This window comes from Prinia subflava, chromosome 24 (assembly GCF_021018805.1).
Source record: "Prinia subflava isolate CZ2003 ecotype Zambia chromosome 24, Cam_Psub_1.2, whole genome shotgun sequence".
NCBI classification, from domain to species: Eukaryota; Metazoa; Chordata; class Aves; order Passeriformes; family Cisticolidae; genus Prinia; species Prinia subflava.
Window position 1 is genome coordinate 1,271,374 of NC_086270.1, and position 14,836 is coordinate 1,286,209.

Below are 14,836 nucleotides of genomic sequence, written 5' to 3' on the forward strand. Positions count from 1 at the left end.
TTTGTCCCCGCCGCCGCCCCGTAGCCCTGACACGTTTCCATGGAGGAGCCGCGCGCGTGGCGCCGGGGGCGGGGCCAAGGCCCGGCCTTAAAGGGGCCGCGCCCCGCGCGGGGCTGAGCGGGAGCGGCGGCAGCGGCGGGTGAGAGACCGGGGGAACCGGGGGGGAACCGGGAGAGAACCGGGAGGGAATGGCTGCCCTGTCCTGCTTCCTTTGGTAGGGAGAACCGAAGCCCCTGGGGCTTGGGCTATCCCCGGGCCTCCGGAATCATTCGCGGGGTCCGTTCTGCCCCCAGACCCCTCCGGTCCCTCCCGGTCCCTCCCGGCCCTGCCCCACTCCGTTGCTGAAATCCGCGTTCTTTGCCTTCCCCGCGCTCTCCCACCTGGCCCGGGGCGGTTCGGGGGGCCCGCGCCGGGTCCGGAGCTCCGGTGGGGAGGGATTTTCCCGGTTCGGGTCCTTCCCGGTGCCCGTGCCAGGACGGAGCCGCCGGGTCCCGCCGCGCTCTGTGGCGTCCCCGGGTCCCTCCTGAGGGGAGGCGCGGAGCGGGAGAACTGCGGGAGAAGCAGGGCAGAGCTGCCCCCCCTGCGGAGACCACCCCAATGAATTAATTAGTTACTTAATGAAGCGTGAGAACTCCTGCCCTGAGGGCTGTGGCGAAGGCAGCACCTCGGCTGGGTTTAGCAGGAAGAGCCGGGGCTGTGCCACCTCCGGCTGTGCCACCTCCGTGTCCGGGAGGTGTGACCGGGGTGCCCCGCCCGTGCCTCGGGCCGCGCTGCGGTGCCATCGGCCGGGCTGTGCCCTCCCCTCCGAGGGTTCGGGGCTGTTTCAGGGCTCGGGGCTGTTCCCCGCAGGGAGCCATGGCTGAGAAGATCCTGGTGACGGGCGGCGCCGGCTACATCGGCAGCCACTGCGTGCTGGAGCTGCTGCAGGCCGGCTTCGTCCCCGTGGTCATCGACAACTTCCACAACGCCGTCCGAGGTAGGGGCAGCCCCGGGCGGCCGGGCTGTGCCCGCCTGCCGCGGTCCCTCACTGCCCGCCATCCCCAGGCTCCCAGGAGCTCCCCGAGAGCCTCCGGCGGGTGCAGGAGATCGCGCAGCGCCCCGTGCTCTTCCAGGAGCTCGACATCACGGACGAGGCCGCGCTCCAGGAGCTCTTCAGGAAGGTGAGAGCAGGAGCTGCGGTGCCCTGGGGGGCTCCTGGCAGGGTGGGAGCCACGGGAGCAGGGAGGAAAGGCAGGGCCCTGCTCCTGTGGGCCATGGAGCCCCCCGGGCTGGCTGAATGGAGCTCCTGGGGGAATTGTGGTTGGTTCCTGGTGCTGTGGCACCGATGCCCTCTGCCCCCTGCAGCACCAGTTCTCGGCCGTGATGCACTTTGCGGGGCTGAAGGCCGTGGGGGAGTCCGTGCAGAAGCCTCTGGAATATTACAGAGTGAACCTCACCGGGACCATCCGGCTGCTGGAGGTGAGAGGAGCCAGCAGGGACCCCGGGCTGTTCCCTCTGCTCTCCCCGTGCCCAGCGCCTCTGGGGGGCTGGCACAGGGCACAGAGCTGGATCAGTGCTGCCCTTTGCCCCCTCGCAGGCCATGAAGGCCCACGGCGTGAGGAACATCGTGTTCAGCAGCTCCGCCACCGTCTACGGGGACCCCAAGTACCTCCCCCTGGACGAGAACCACCCCGTGGGGGGCTGCACCAACCCCTACGGCAAATCCAAGTTCTTCATCGAGGAGATGATCCGGGATCTGTGCAGAGCAGAGCGGGTGAGGAGCCGCCCCGGGGGCCGGAGCCCGGGGGTGTCCCCGGGGCTGAGGGACAGCTGTGTCCGTGTGTCCCCAGGACTGGAACGCCGTCCTGCTGCGCTACTTCAACCCCATCGGCGCCCACGAGTCGGGGATGATCGGGGAGGATCCTCAGGGCATCCCCAACAACCTCATGCCCTATGTGGCTCAGGTACCACCCCCGCAGCCCCTGGGGGTTCACAGGGAGGGGACACGGGGTGATGGGGCTGTCCCTCTGTGCAGGTGGCAGTGGGACGCCGGGAATTCCTGAGCGTCTTTGGGAACGACTACAAGACGGACGATGGGACGGGTGCGTTGTGGGACGGGTGCAATTTGGGATTCCCCCACCCCTGGGTGCCCCCCGGCCCTGCCCTCACCCTCTGCGTCCCCACAGGAGTCAGGGATTACATCCACGTCGTGGACCTGGCCAAGGGCCACATCGCTGCTCTGAAGAAGCTCAAGGAGAACTGCGGCTGCAAGGTACCAACCTCGGGCTGCTGCCAGCCCTGGGGCTGTGGAGGGGGGCCTGGCCCTTCTCCCCTTGATCCCTGTCCTTTCTCCTCCTCCCAGATCTACAACCTGGGCACAGGCACCGGCTACTCCGTGCTGCAGATGGTCCAGGCCATGGAGAAAGCCTCGGGGAGGGAGGTAAGGGCAGAGCTGCAGGGTCACGGCACAGGGCAGCTGCTCCCACAGATCCCCAGACCCCTCACACCGTCCCCTCGGCCCCTCTGGGAGCCCTGGAGCCCACGGTGCTGCTCTCCCTGCAGATCAAATACCGGATCACAGCCCGGCGGGAGGGAGACGTGGCCTCCTGCTACGCTGACCCCGCGCTGGCCGAGCGGGAGCTGGGCTGGAAAGCCGCCTTTGGCCTGGACAAGATGTGTAAGGGCAGCCCCTCCCTGGCACAGCGGGCACGGCCCCGGGCCTCCCTCACCTCCCCTCTCCCTGTTCCAGGTGAGGACCTGTGGCGGTGGCAGCTGCAGAACCCCACGGGCTTCAGCAAGAACTGAGCTGTGGCTGAGGGCTGGCGGGGCCTGGGGCTGCTCTGAGCCAGCTCTGCCTCCTTCCCCAAGGGCTGCCACCACCCCTGGAGAGCAGTCCCAGCTCCCCCTCCTGCCTCTGGCACGGGGTAGGAAGGCTGGAGCATCCCCAGCCTCCTCATCCTCATCCCCCGGGTCTCTGCACCTCCCAGACCAGAACCACAGAACAGAGCCAGGGCCTGGCTTGGCACCCCAGGCATGGAACCCCTGGTGGGGATGCCCAGGGGCTGCAGCCAGCCCAGGCTGGGAGCGGGGCCCTCCCTGTGCCCTGGGCATCCAGCACTGGGACTCCCGAGCCCTGCTGGGACTCCCGGGCCCTGCTGGGACTCGCGGGCCCTGCTGGGACTCGCGGGCCCTGCTGGGACTCGCGGGTCCTGCTGAGCCCAAACTGCAGCACAGCCCCTGCTCCCTCCCTGGCTCGTGGGCTCAGGGGCAGCCCAAGGCCCCTCTGCCCCTGCCCTGGCACAGAGAGGGCACCACGAACCTCCCACAGGGACCAGTCACATTCCAAGGCCACCACGGCTCATCTCCCCAGCCCAGGGCTTCCTCCACCCCCTTTTCCCTGCCCCCAGCATGGTTTTGGGGACCAGATCTCATCTCCCTGCTCTGGCACTGCCCAAGGTGGTGCCAACCTGGCCGGTGCCTGCTTTGGCTCTTGTGGCAGCCCAGCCCCTCCACAAAGGCTGCCCGGAGCTGGCTCTGCCCCTGCCCCACACTGCTCCTGTTTATTCCTGGCAGCTCCCAGGGCTCTGCCGGGCAGGGATGACGCAGTCAGCCCCGTGTGCTGGCGGCTGGATGAATAACTTATGCTCCTAAATTATGAATTGAGCTTTTGATTTGTTTTTAAAATAAACTTTCCTACTTTCTAAGTGGCAGCTTTGTTCTGCTTCCCCTCAGCCAGAGCTGCTGCCCCTAAAAATGGCACCCTGGGGCCTCGTGCCAACCCCACGCCCCCCACAAAATCTCTGATCCTGCCTGGCCAGGGATGACGCCAGCTCCACTCCGGGATAGGTTGAGGATTTATTTCACCTTGATTCTCTGTGGAACACACGCACACACACAAAAAACCCCAAACATGTACAAGGAAGACAAGAAAGAGAGAAGAAAAACCAAAAAAAAAACAAAAGAAAAAAGAGGAAAAAAACCAAAAGAAAAAAAAACCTGAAACAATCAAGAAAACCCAAAGCTGTATTGAGGAATGGAGAGAAGCCGATCTCCCTGCCGGGTTCCCGGCACTGCTCGGGCAGGGAGTGAGCAGGAATGCTCTGCAGAGGGGCCCCAGGGGCCCCAGGGGTGGTCCCGGGCCCCCGTCACACACGGTTCCAGTTCACAGTCAAACAGGTCAGTCTGTCCTTCACCAGCCCTTGGTCCCTCCAGGGAGCTGCAGTCGCACCCCAGGCAGCCCCTGGTGGCCCCAGGGAGCCCCTGGTGGCCCCAGGGAGCTGCAGTCCCACCCCTGCCACCCTCATGCCCCCCAGGCAAGCGTGAGAGGTGGGGGCACAGCAGCATTAAAACAGCGACAAGAGCCAGCAGGGCAGAGCCCAGGGCAGGAGCACAGCCGGGCTGCCCCCTGTGCCAGCAGCAGCTCTGCTGCTTTCAGACTTCCTAAAAGGGGCAAAAAGGAAAGCCCCGTGCCCAGGGTGGGCCCCACCATCCACTCTCCAGAGGGCGGTTATTGCTTTGCACAGCCCGGGCAGGAAGGGCAGGGCTGGAGCAGAACTGCTGGGGCTGAGCCCCCCGGGCAGCCCCCAGGGCAGCCCCCAGAGCCCCCCAGGGCAGCCCCCAGGGCAGTCCCCCCTCGATGGCCCCGGGACACCAGGCAGGGGAGCGGGGCCAGCCCTGGGGCCAGGGGAAGGTGGGGGTGTTGTAAAAGCCGTGATCAGCCCCGGGCAGGGGCTCAGCCCGGGGGAGGAGCAGGTGAGGGCAGAGCTGCTCCACAGCCACCGCCCTGGGCCCTGTGGGAGGGGAGGGTCAGCCAGGAGCCCCCCCAGAGGAGACATTCGGGGCCCTGCACGCTGCCAGCACTCGGGAGGGGACAAGCCACAGGTGAGGGACACTGGGGATTGTACAGGGGAGGGCAGAGGATGGGGCACAGCAGCACCCGGCGCTCAGATGCTGGTGAGATGATGGCTGGGAGCAAAGCTGCTCCTTCCAGCTGCACCAGGAGCCAAACCCGGGGCCCAGGGACCCCTCCTCACTCCCCCTCCCCGAGCCAGCCCAAGTCCAAAGGGAAGGACGAGTAGCAGCAAGAGAAGACATTAAAGACGGGGCCGGTGGCTCCGTGAGTGTAAACCAAGCTTGGGGGCTCCGAGGGTGCAGAACTGGGCTGAGTGGGGGGAGATGCCTCTGGGACCCCAGAGATGGAGATTGTAAAAGCAACAAGAGGAGGAGCAGCAGGAGGAAGGAGGTGATTATCTCGGGAGGGCAGAGCCGCCCCAGGCCGATGGCTGAGGGGAGTGTGCGTGTGTGACAGGCGGGGCCGTGCGGGAGGCGCGGGAGCTGCACTGACCCTCCCTGCCGGCCCCGGGCACAGCTTTGGCGGTGCCGGCCCCGGGCAGAGCCTGGAGGCGTCCGCAGGGGAGTCCCGGGTTCCTGAGCTCTGACTGAAAACCCGCGAGTCGCCTGAGCAGAGCCCCGAGCCCCGGGGGTGCCCCGGCCCCGCCCCGCTCCTCCCGCCGCAGCCCCGCCGCTAATACTGGTACAAAAACCCCAAACCCAACAGCAAAACCTCACCCGCGCCGTGCCAGCCCCGCGGGGCGCCGAGGGGACGGGGGAACCCCCCCCGGGAAGCGCTCGGAGCCAGAGCAGGAGGGGAAAGGCCACTCCCGGACCCGCCTTAACCCGCCCCGGTGCGGGCTCCGGGAGCGGCCGGAGGGGGCGCGGTGCGGGGGCGGCGGGAGGTGCGCTGGCGGCGGGCGGGTCACAGGGACGGGCGGGCGGCGGTGACCCCGGCACCACCCCCGCGATTGTCCCCAGGGGCTGCGTTCAGATCCGCGGCAGCAGCTTTTCGATGAACTCCTTCACCGCCATCATCTCCTGCCGGGAGGGCACAGCCCGTCACCGCGGGGCTCCCACAGGCCGCGGGGGCCCCGGGGATGCGGCACGGGGCTCTGCAGCCTCCCGGGGCAATTCGGAACAAATGGATCCCGTGTGTTCTGCCTGACCTACAGTGCTGGGGGTGGTCCCAAGGATCCCAAAGGGAAGGGACCCACGAGGATCATCCAGCCCAGCCCTGCACAGACACCCCAAAAATCCCACCCTGCATCCCTGGAGCGCTGTCCAAACGCTCCTGGAGCTCTTGGGGCTGTGCCCATTCCCTGGGCAGTGCCAGCACCCTCTGGGGGTACAGAAATCTACCCCTGACACAGCTCCAGGCCATCCCCACGGGTCCCATCACTGTCCCCACCCAGGGGTGCCACCCTGCCCTGCACTGACCTGAGGACAGGAACTGTGCATCACTCCGGGGAAGGTTTTGAACTGCACCTTGGCGGGGGTGACCACAGACTTGAGCTTCTCGGCCGTGAGCGCCCCGAAGCGCACCGGGATCATGGGGTCCAGCTCGCCGTGGCACTGCAGGATGGCGATGTCCCTGTTCACGCCGGTGCTCGCCGCCTGCCGAGAGGGGACACACGGTGAGGGACAGCCAGGGAGGGGACAGCGCGGGGACGGGACAGCCGGGGAGGGGACAGCCAGGGGAGGGACACCCGAGGAGGGACACCCGAGGAGGGACACCCGGGGAGGGACACACGGTGAGGGGACACCCGGGGAGGGGACAGCCCGGGGAGGGGAGTGAGGGGACAGCCCGGGGAGGGGACAGCCCGGGGAGGGGACAGCCCGGGGAGGGGAGTGAGGGGACAGCCGGTGAGGGGACAGCCGGGGAGGGGACAGCCCCATGGGGGGACAGCCCGGGGAGGGGACAGCCCGGGGAGGGGACACCCCGGGGAGGGGACAGCGGTGGGGCGGGCGGCCCAGCAACCCCCTCCCCGTGAGGGAGAAGCCCCCTGTGCCCGGGGGTACCTGTGGGAAGGCCTTGTGCAGCGGGAGCCAGCAGCTGAGCGCCACGATGCCGGCCAGCTGGTGCTGGCAGGTGAGAGCCGTGTACAGCGACAGGGCACCGCCCTGCAGGGGGACACGGGTCAGGGACAAGAGGGACACACACCCCCACACAGCTCCCTGTGCAGCTGGAGCAGGAATTGGGGGCTGCTGCTCACCTGTGAGAAGCCCCCCAGGATGATGCGGTTGGGGGGGATCCCGTTCTTCATCTCGTGCTCGATGATTGCTTTAACTGGGAGGAGATGGGAGAAATGGGTCAGGGGAAGGGGAGAGGGGATAAAAACACCATCCAGCACCTCGGGGTGCACATCAGGGACAGGCAGAGATCCAGGGGAAAGGTTTGCTGGGGTCACAGGACAGCAGAAACAAAGGAGAGGTGGAAGGATCTGCTCCAGTCCCAGCAAGGGAGAGGCACACAGCACCCACACCTCTTCCCCCTCCCCTCACAGAGCTCCTTACTGTTTTCTGCAGCTTTCTTGATCCCAGCTTCATCCTCTGGTGCATCTGGAGTCAATCCCATCAGGTCAAACCTGGGGGATGCAGCAGGGTCAGCCAAAACCTCTCTCAGCACCCCGAGTGTGCAGAGGCAGGAGCTGGGTGTGCTCTGCCCTCCCCTGACCCCCACAGGGCAGTGGATTTTGTCTCCCCATCCCTCTCACTCCCCATCCCTGTCCCCCAAAGCACTGACCAGGAGGGCATGACCATCTTCATGTTGAGGGTCACGGGGATCCGGGGCCTGTGGAGGGACATTTGGGGTGGTTCAGCTCGAGCCTGAGGGGAGCAGGAAGAGCAACAGCTCTGCCCTTCCTGCTGAGCCCCTCCTGCCCCACCAGGGCATGCACAGGCAGCTCCAGGGCCTTTATCTTTCCCTGCACCCACCAGGGATAAACAAGACAGGAGGGGGAAAGAAAAGAGCCTCTGGTGCTGCTCAGCTCTGGGAACAGCTCTGCCTGCAGCAGGACCTGCCCACAGCAGCAGAGCCAGGCCCAGGAGCCTCCCCCAGGAGCCCCGGCAGGCTCAGGGACCCCCGGGCAGCCCCCCAGGGCAGCACTTACGCGTGAGGACAGATGTACTTCACGTAGGGGAGGCGGATGGAGGAGAGGGCATCGGCCCAGCTGTGCCTGAGGAGGGATGGGAGAGACCAGTCCAAGGCTTGCCCGGGCCTTTTCCCAAGGCTGCTGCCCCCCAACGCCTCCCCTGAGCTTATTTCACCCTCCCCAGCAGTGACCCCGTCTGAGGGGAGCACACAAAGCCCTGGAGCTGCAGGCAGGGAGGTGGGAATCTCCTAGACAGGGAGGTGGGAATCTCCTGGACAGGGAGGAGCCCTTTGTCACCACCGAGGTGGCCTGGCACAACAGAGGTGCCCTGGTGCAGGCCCAGCCCAGCTGCCAGCCCTGCCAAGGCCTGGAAAAGCTGCAGCGCTTCCCAGCAATCCCTGAAGGCAGCACAAAATCCACCCGCGGGGGGTGGGGGGCTGCCAGGCTGCCGGGATCATAAATATTCAAGAGCAGACAGCTGCCGGCAGCAATTCCCTGCCATTCCCTGCCAGGCTGGGGCAGGAATGGCTGCAGACCCCCGGCCCAAAGCCCCACACAAATCCCAGAGATTGTGAGATCCCCCAGGGAAAGCAGCAGCGAAAGGCTGGATCTGCATTTGACAAATCACACATCCCAGGCAGAGCCAGCTGCAGGGACACTCACCCCGTGTCTCCAAGGCCATGTAGGAAAATGACCTGTTAAAAAGAGAAGGAAGGGAATTAGCTGGGCTGAGAGTCGGGAGGGGGCAGGGCTGGGCTGGGCTGGCAGGGAGGTGGCAAATGGACACTGAGTCACCAGCTCCAGGAGGCTCAGTTTAGCTTGGAGCAGGATGGGTGGGTCAGGGACGTGGTGTCACCCTGCCACAGAGCTGCCACGGGCAGGTCCCAACTCCCCTCACAGCACAGGGACAAGGAGGGACAGCTCATCCCACCAGGAATGGCACCAGAGCCTGAATTCCAGCCTGAATCCCAGAATGGGCTGGAGGGAACCTCAAAGCCCATCCAGTGCCATGGGCAGGGACACCTTGCACTGTCCCAGGCTGCTCCAAACCCCGTCCAGCCCGGCCTTGGGCACTGCCAGGGATGCAGGGGCAGCCACAGCCGCTCTGGGCACCCTGTGCCAGGGCCTGCCCACCTCACAGGGAGGAATTCCTTCCCTGTGTCACCCAGGACTCCCAATCCCACCTCCACAGGCTTTCATCTCCAGCTCCAGCAACCCCCAAGCCTTGGGGAGGGGAAGCACTGGGGGGGTTCCTTTGGGAGATTTACTTTTAAAAGCTTAAACAGCCCCATCGGCCCCAGCTCCCACTGCCCTGACGAGCTGAGCTCTCACTGTGGAGCCCAGCCCAGGGACAGGCACAGAGCCCTGCTGGAGCTGCCTCCCCGGGCTGCTTGACCCGTGCTCTCCAGGGGGAGCAGCAGGGGAGGGAGGGAGGGAAGGAAGGAGGGAAGGAAGGAGGGAAGGAGGGAGGAAAGGAGGGAGGAAAGGAGGGAGGAAAGGAGGGTGCAGCCCTTACCGCGGCGGTCTCCCGCTCTGCCCCTGACACGGTGACAGCGTCGGCGAGGAGGGGGACAGACATGTTGTTACCACACATACACCGAGAGGGGTCGGCACTGGCACCTGCGGGACACAGAGGTGAGCACCAAAACAAACAAAACAAACCTCTCGCCTCCCCCTCTGCCTCATCCAGGGGAGGGCTGTTCGGGGGAAGATTACAGAGCAGGTGAAGGCTTTGATGTTGAGGCCCTCGGGACAGCCCGCAGTGCTGGAGAGCCCAGGAGCAGCCACGCGTGTGGGGTGCTGCAAGTGTTAAAATTAGCCTGGAAATTACACCTCAGAGCCAAAGTTATTCCTGTGGCTGCAGTGGCGTGGGCAGAGGGCGGCCGGGCAGCGCAGCCTCAGCATCCCCTCATTCCTGCACCCCCTCACCCCCGATTCCATCCTGGAGCTGTGCAGGAGCCTGACCCACATCTGCTCCGACCAGGAAGCAGGAAACGCTTGGCATGCAGCAGCACAGGCTCTGCTGCACCAATAAAGGTCCAGCCCTGTTATATGGGGCTGTTTAGGATGAAGCAGAGCACTGGGAGCAGGTCTGAGTCCCCCCAGCGATGGATGACACCCCTGTGCCTCCCCAGGACAGCAGCACGGTCACTCAGCAGGGACAGCTGTCCTGTCACCTCCCAGACCCCACAGAGCTGACAGCACCCACAGCAGTCCACGGTGTTTGTTCTCAGTGCATCACAAATCACAGCTCCAGCTGCCCACCGGGCTGCCCTGACCCCGCTGACCCACAGCACTAATTAGATCAGAGCTTGTTTAGGGCACTGCCATTATCCCCCAGGAACAGGATCAGCCTCTGGAGCACGATCACAGAATATCTCGAGCTGGAAGGGATGAAGGATCATCCAGTCCCTGGCCAAAACCCCCCAACAATCCCACCCTGGGCATCCCTGGCAGTGCTGTCCCAGCTCTCCTGGAGCTCTGGCAGCCTCAGAGCTGTGCCCATTCCCTGGGCAGTGCCAGCACCCTCTGAGGGAAGAACTTTTCCCTGATATCCAACCTAAACCTCCCCAGGCACAGCTCCAGCTGCTCCCGAGGTCCCATCCCTCTGACAGAGACCAGAGCCACCCCTCAGGAGCCTTTCCTCATCCTCCACTCTGCTCCAGCTTCACCTCCCACAGCAGCACCGTGCCCAGCGGGTCGGGGCGACACAGGATCACCCCAAACCCTCCCAAAATCCCGGCACGCCAGCCTTACCCACGAGAAACAGCCCGCTCTGCCTCCCAGCCCGGCCAAGACCTGCCCGACTCGTTCCACCGACTGCTCGTCAGCGGCTTCCCCACTCAAATAAAAACACCGGGGCCAGGCAGCAGCCCGGATCTGACACAGACACACGGCCCACGTGCTCCTGTGTGCTCCAGGGGCACAGCAAGGGCCAGGAGACACCGCACCTGCCAGGAACCCTGGCGGGGAGACAGCGCCACGAACAGCAGCCGCTTCCTCCGTGCTGGGGAGGCTCCGGGGCAGCGGGGCTCGGGATGGCAGCGCTGCCCCAAACCAACCCAAACACCCCAAACCCAACCCAAACACCCCAACCCAAACACCCCAAACCCAACCCAAACACCCCAAACCAAACACCCCAAACCCAACCCAAACACCCCAAACCAAACACCCCAAACCCAACCCAAACACCCCAAACCCAACCCAAACCCAACCCAAACACCCCCCGGGGATGGCCTGGGCTGTTCCCGCCCCGCTGCCGAGGGAGCACAAAGAGAAAGGGATGGATCCCCTCAGGCGCTCTGTGTGGGGGAAAAGCGCAAACGCGGCACCGTGAGGGGAATGTGGGTCCGATCTGGAGCTGTGGCCGCCCAAGCCGACCCCACCAGCGACCCCGGGCCGGGGGAGACGCGTTCATCAGTCATTAATTAGCATTAATTACCTCAGGCTCGCCCCCGGGCCCGCAGCCCCGCAGGGAGCGGAATCCAGCGGAGGGCCGGACAAACCCCGCCTGGGAGCGGATGGAGGCGGCAGCCCCGCGGCCGGAGCGCCGGTTTTCCGCCAAAACCGGGGCTCTGCAGGCCGCGAGTCCTGAGGGCTCGCAGGGACCCCCGCGGGCGGGAACACACGGCCCCGTTACCCCCGGCCCCTGCACCGCTGCCCTGCCCGTTAATCCCCCGTTAAACCCGGGACGGGCCCCGTCGCCCTCACGGAACTCACCCCCCTCCCGGCCCGCAGCAGTGGTACGTCCCCCCCGCCGCGCCGCTGCCGGTGGCGCCCCCCCCCGCCGCTGCCGGTGGTACGTGCCGCCCCCCCCCCCCCGCACCTCTCCCGCGGCCCGGCGCGCGCGCTCCTCGCGGCTCCCCCGACGCGCTCCCACAGGAACTTCCGGCAGCGCGGCGGAAGTGACGCAGAGAGCGCCGGGCGCGCCGGGCCGGCCATGCTGGAAACGGGCACCGGCACCGCACCGGGAACGCGCCGGGACCGCACCGGGAACGCGCCGGGAACGCGCCGGGACCGGCCCCGGCCGGGGCTGACCCACGGGGGCTATCGGCGACAGGCCCCGGCCCCGCCCTGCCCACCCCGCCCTGCCCCCAGCGGCGGGGACCCCGACAGGCCCGGACCCCACCGGTGCCACCCGCGGACACGGGAGGGCCGCGACTGAGGGACAGCGCACAGCTCTGCACCGCACCGTGTTTATTGTCAGTCACCGCCGGTACCGGCCCCGCTGGCGGCTCCAGAGCGGCCCCGCCGCCCCCGGGGCCGCCTGACCCCGCGCCGCCGTGTCCGCCCCGCGAACGCGGCGCTGCTCCGGTGCCCCGGGACGCCGCTCCCGCCCCGGGCAGGCTCCGTCAGGAGATGAAGTGGGTCTGGGGGGTGATCTGCTCCAGCTTGTGGTCGGCAGGGTTCGCCGAGGCTTCGTAGTTGCAGATGGTGACTTCGTGGCGATGAGCCTGCGTGGGGACGGGGGGTTTCCATCCAGGGAAAACAGGATTCCAGGGAAAACGGGATTCCAAGGAAAGCAGGATCCCAGGAAAGCAGGATCCCAGGGAAAGCAGGATCCCAGGGAAAGCAGGATCCCAGGAAAGCAGGATCCCAGGAAAGCAGGATTCCAGGGAGAGCAGGATCCCAGGGAGAGCAGGATCCCAGGGAGAGCAGGATCCCAGGGAAAGCAGGATCCCAGGGAAAGCAGGATCCCAGGAAAGCAGGATCCCAGGGAAAGCAGGATCCCAGGGAAAGCAGGATCCCAGGGAAAGCAGGATCCCAGGGAGAGCAGGATCCCAGCCCTTCCCACACCCTGCTTTCTCCTGCTCTCACTCACCTCCGTCCACTCCCCTTTCAGGCCTATGTAAATAATCTTGGTAGTCTCCGCCCCGAAGTTCCTTGGGAAGTGCATGGAGAGGTGGTGAACGTTGGAGAAACGGGCAATTCTGAAAGCAAACACAGCCTGAGACCGCCGCTGCTGCTCCAGCGCCTCCCCAGCTCCCCTGCTCGGAGCCAGACTGGGCACCGGGGGGTTCCCCTCACACCCAGGCTCAGCCCTGAGCGGGGACAGGGCACCAGGATGATTCTGCACCCCAAGAACTCCTGGGGTGCCAACACATCCAGCCCCAGGCGCTGGGAAGGAGGTCAGAGAGGAGGAGATAAATCCTCCTGAGGGCAGCTTTGAGGCCCTGCCCTGTGCTGACCCTTCCCTAAATCTGTTAGGCTGCACAGAGCCCCTGTGGCAGCAGGAGCAGCCCCCAGCCCCAGGCTCTGCCTCGTACTTGGTGGGATATTCCAGCTCTCCCAAGGGATCCCGGCTCAGGCTGAAGCTCTGCTCTGGCTCCTTGGCTGTGTCATCAAAGGACATGTGAGGAATGTTCCTGAACCTGGCAGGACAAGAAGGAGACCCAGGCAGTCATTAACTATCTCAGCTAATTGGATTGCAGCCATTAAAACCACCCAGGTTCTTCTCAACAGGAAAAATGGATTTGTGTTCTCACAAATTGTGTTCTCCCGGTCCCCCCACAGCCCCTCGGGGCAGGGGGAGCTGCTGCCACTCACAGCCTCATCTCGGCCGGGTGTGTCCCGTCGTCCTGGCCCATCACAAGGACTCCTTTCAGCTTCACGCTGCCCGTGAACCTGCCCAGACACACACACAGGGCGGGGGTCTCACCCCGTCCTCCCCAGTGCCCCCTCCCAGGCCAGGAGCGAGCCCTGCCTGCAGCCAGGGCCTGCCGGACTCACGGGATGTTGAAGAGCAGCTCCTCGTCATCATCGCTTTCCACAAACTGGGGAGGGAGAGCAGCGGGTCAGGGCTGGCCCGGGGTGTGGGGACAGCTGGAGGGATCACCCCGGTGGGGTTCAGAGGGACCCGCAGTACCCTGCTCACAGAATCCCAGAATGTTTAGGGTTGGAAGGGGCCTCTGGAGATCCCCCTGCCCAGGCAGGGTCACCTGGAGCAGGTGACACAGGACACGTCCAGGTGGGTTTGGGATGTCCCCACAGAGGGAGACCTCAGCCCTCCCTGGGCAGCTGTTCAGGGCTCTGCCACCCTCATGGAAAGAAGTTCTTCCTCATGTTGAGGTGGAACTCGTTGTGGTTTATTAATGGCCATTACTTCTTGTCCTGTCCCTGAACAGAGCCTGGCACCGTCCTCTGACACCCCTTGAGGATATTTTATGGATTTATGGGATCCCCTCTCAGCCTCCCTTCTCCAGACTGACCCGGCCCAGCTCCCGCAGTCTCCCCTCATGAGGGCGATGCTCCAAACCCCAAAATTCCCTTTGGCCTCCGCTGGACCCCTCCAGCAGCTCCTCCTGTCCTGAGCAGCCCGGGCCCGGACCCCGCACTCCAGCCGTGCCTCCCCAGCACCGAGCCGAGGGGCAGCATCCCCTCCCCGTCTGCTGCCCGCCCCTTCCCGCCGCACCCCCGGTGCCACCGCCGCTCCCGGCCGCACCTGCGAGCGGTCCCCGCGCTCCTCCCAGGGCCGGAACACGGTGGCTCCGGAGCCCTCGCGGCGCTCGTTGAGGCACTGCAGGCGCTGCCGGTCGATGCGCAGGTAGAGCCCCCAGGCCGCGCCGCGCTCCGCCGCCTCCTCCCCGCAGCAGCGGCACCGGCCGGGCCCGTGCCCGTGCGCCATGGCCGCGCCGGTGCCGCCCGGCGCGCATGCGTAGAGCCGAGACACGCCCACACGGCGGCGAGGACACGCCCACACTGCGGCGAGGACACGCCCACACGGCGGCGAGGACACGCCCCTGTGACACATAAGCCACGCCCATAACGCTCACAGGACACGCCCATCTCCACTGACGTCATACATGTATTAACTAGACACGCCCACACAAACCGGTGATAGGTCAGTTGTCTGTAGCCACGCCTATGTGGGCGTGGCCTGCCTGCCGCTGCACGTGCTGAGCCCGCGAACCGTCCGCTGGTCGTGGGGGGGT

At 65.9% G+C, this 14,836-nt stretch overlaps 3 protein-coding genes across 6 annotated transcripts; 1 reads left to right on the forward strand and 2 right to left on the reverse strand.

Moving 5' to 3' along the window:
* The first annotated feature begins 32 nt into the window (after positions 1 to 32).
* On the forward strand, positions 33 to 3,811 carry GALE (UDP-galactose-4-epimerase). 3 transcript variants are annotated; one of them, XM_063419033.1, is made up of 11 exons: positions 33 to 139; positions 850 to 976; positions 1,045 to 1,160; positions 1,345 to 1,458; positions 1,577 to 1,753; positions 1,830 to 1,943; positions 2,015 to 2,081; positions 2,166 to 2,251; positions 2,342 to 2,419; positions 2,542 to 2,728; positions 3,712 to 3,811. In XM_063419033.1, exons 2-11 carry the CDS (start codon positions 856 to 858, stop codon positions 3,801 to 3,803), a joined length of 1,152 nt encoding a protein of 383 aa, XP_063275103.1. In that variant the 5' UTR covers positions 33 to 139; positions 850 to 855; the 3' UTR covers positions 3,804 to 3,811. The 3 variants fall into 3 exon arrangements, with proteins under 3 accessions (XP_063275103.1, XP_063275102.1, XP_063275104.1); XM_063419032.1 differs by having other exon boundaries at positions 75 to 139; positions 828 to 976; XM_063419034.1 differs by lacking the exons at positions 33 to 139; positions 3,712 to 3,811 and adding an exon at positions 2,729 to 3,683 and having other exon boundaries at positions 709 to 976; positions 2,542 to 2,656.
* Positions 3,812 to 3,815: 4 nt separating this feature from the next.
* Positions 3,816 to 11,843, reverse strand: LYPLA2 (lysophospholipase 2). 2 transcript variants are annotated; one of them, XM_063419037.1, is made up of 10 exons: positions 11,731 to 11,843; positions 9,421 to 9,524; positions 8,568 to 8,599; positions 7,923 to 7,988; positions 7,556 to 7,603; positions 7,327 to 7,397; positions 7,026 to 7,099; positions 6,832 to 6,933; positions 6,250 to 6,426; positions 3,816 to 5,850 (listed from the first exon to the last, which is right to left on the reverse strand). In XM_063419037.1, exons 2-10 carry the CDS (start codon positions 9,496 to 9,498, stop codon positions 5,800 to 5,802), a joined length of 699 nt encoding a protein of 232 aa, XP_063275107.1. In that variant the 5' UTR covers positions 9,499 to 9,524; positions 11,731 to 11,843; the 3' UTR covers positions 3,816 to 5,799. The 2 variants fall into 2 exon arrangements, with proteins under 2 accessions (XP_063275107.1, XP_063275108.1); XM_063419038.1 differs by lacking the exon at positions 11,731 to 11,843 and adding an exon at positions 11,347 to 11,609.
* Positions 11,844 to 12,084: 241 nt separating this feature from the next.
* On the reverse strand, positions 12,085 to 14,572 carry PITHD1 (PITH domain containing 1). Its single transcript, XM_063419039.1, has 6 exons — positions 14,347 to 14,572; positions 13,635 to 13,678; positions 13,452 to 13,529; positions 13,172 to 13,276; positions 12,727 to 12,835; positions 12,085 to 12,358 (listed from the first exon to the last, which is right to left on the reverse strand). The coding sequence occupies exons 1-6, from the start codon at positions 14,527 to 14,529 to the stop codon at positions 12,257 to 12,259; spliced, it is 621 nt and encodes a 206-aa protein (XP_063275109.1). The 5' UTR covers positions 14,530 to 14,572; the 3' UTR covers positions 12,085 to 12,256.
* Between the last annotated feature and the right edge of the window lie 264 nt (positions 14,573 to 14,836).

Bases quoted from the DNA above. Each gene is read 5' to 3' on its own strand.
- GALE (XM_063419033.1), top strand. From the start codon at position 856: ATGGCTGAGAAGATCCTGGTGACGGGCGGCGCCGGCTACATCGGCAGC. The intron at 1,754-1,829 runs GTGAGGAGCCGC...GTGTGTCCCCAG, and splicing joins ATCTGTGCAGAGCAGAGCGG to GACTGGAACGCCGTCCTGCT. The intron at 1,944-2,014 runs GTACCACCCCCG...CCCTCTGTGCAG, and splicing joins TCATGCCCTATGTGGCTCAG to GTGGCAGTGGGACGCCGGGA.
- LYPLA2 (XM_063419037.1), bottom strand. From the start codon at position 9,498: ATGTGTGGTAACAACATGTCTGTCCCCCTCCTCGCCGACGCTGTCACC. The intron at 7,989-8,567 runs GTGAGTGTCCCT...ATCCCTCCTCAG, and splicing joins CATGGCCTTGGAGACACGGG to GCACAGCTGGGCCGATGCCC. The intron at 7,100-7,326 runs GTAAGGAGCTCT...ATCTCCTCCCAG, and splicing joins CAAGAAAGCTGCAGAAAACA to TTAAAGCAATCATCGAGCAC.
- PITHD1 (XM_063419039.1), bottom strand. From the start codon at position 14,529: ATGGCGCACGGGCACGGGCCCGGCCGGTGCCGCTGCTGCGGGGAGGAG. The intron at 13,530-13,634 runs GTGAGTCCGGCA...GTGTCTGGGCAG, and splicing joins GAGCTGCTCTTCAACATCCC to GTTCACGGGCAGCGTGAAGC. The intron at 13,277-13,451 runs GTGAGTGGCAGC...TTGTCCTGCCAG, and splicing joins CACCCGGCCGAGATGAGGCT to GTTCAGGAACATTCCTCACA.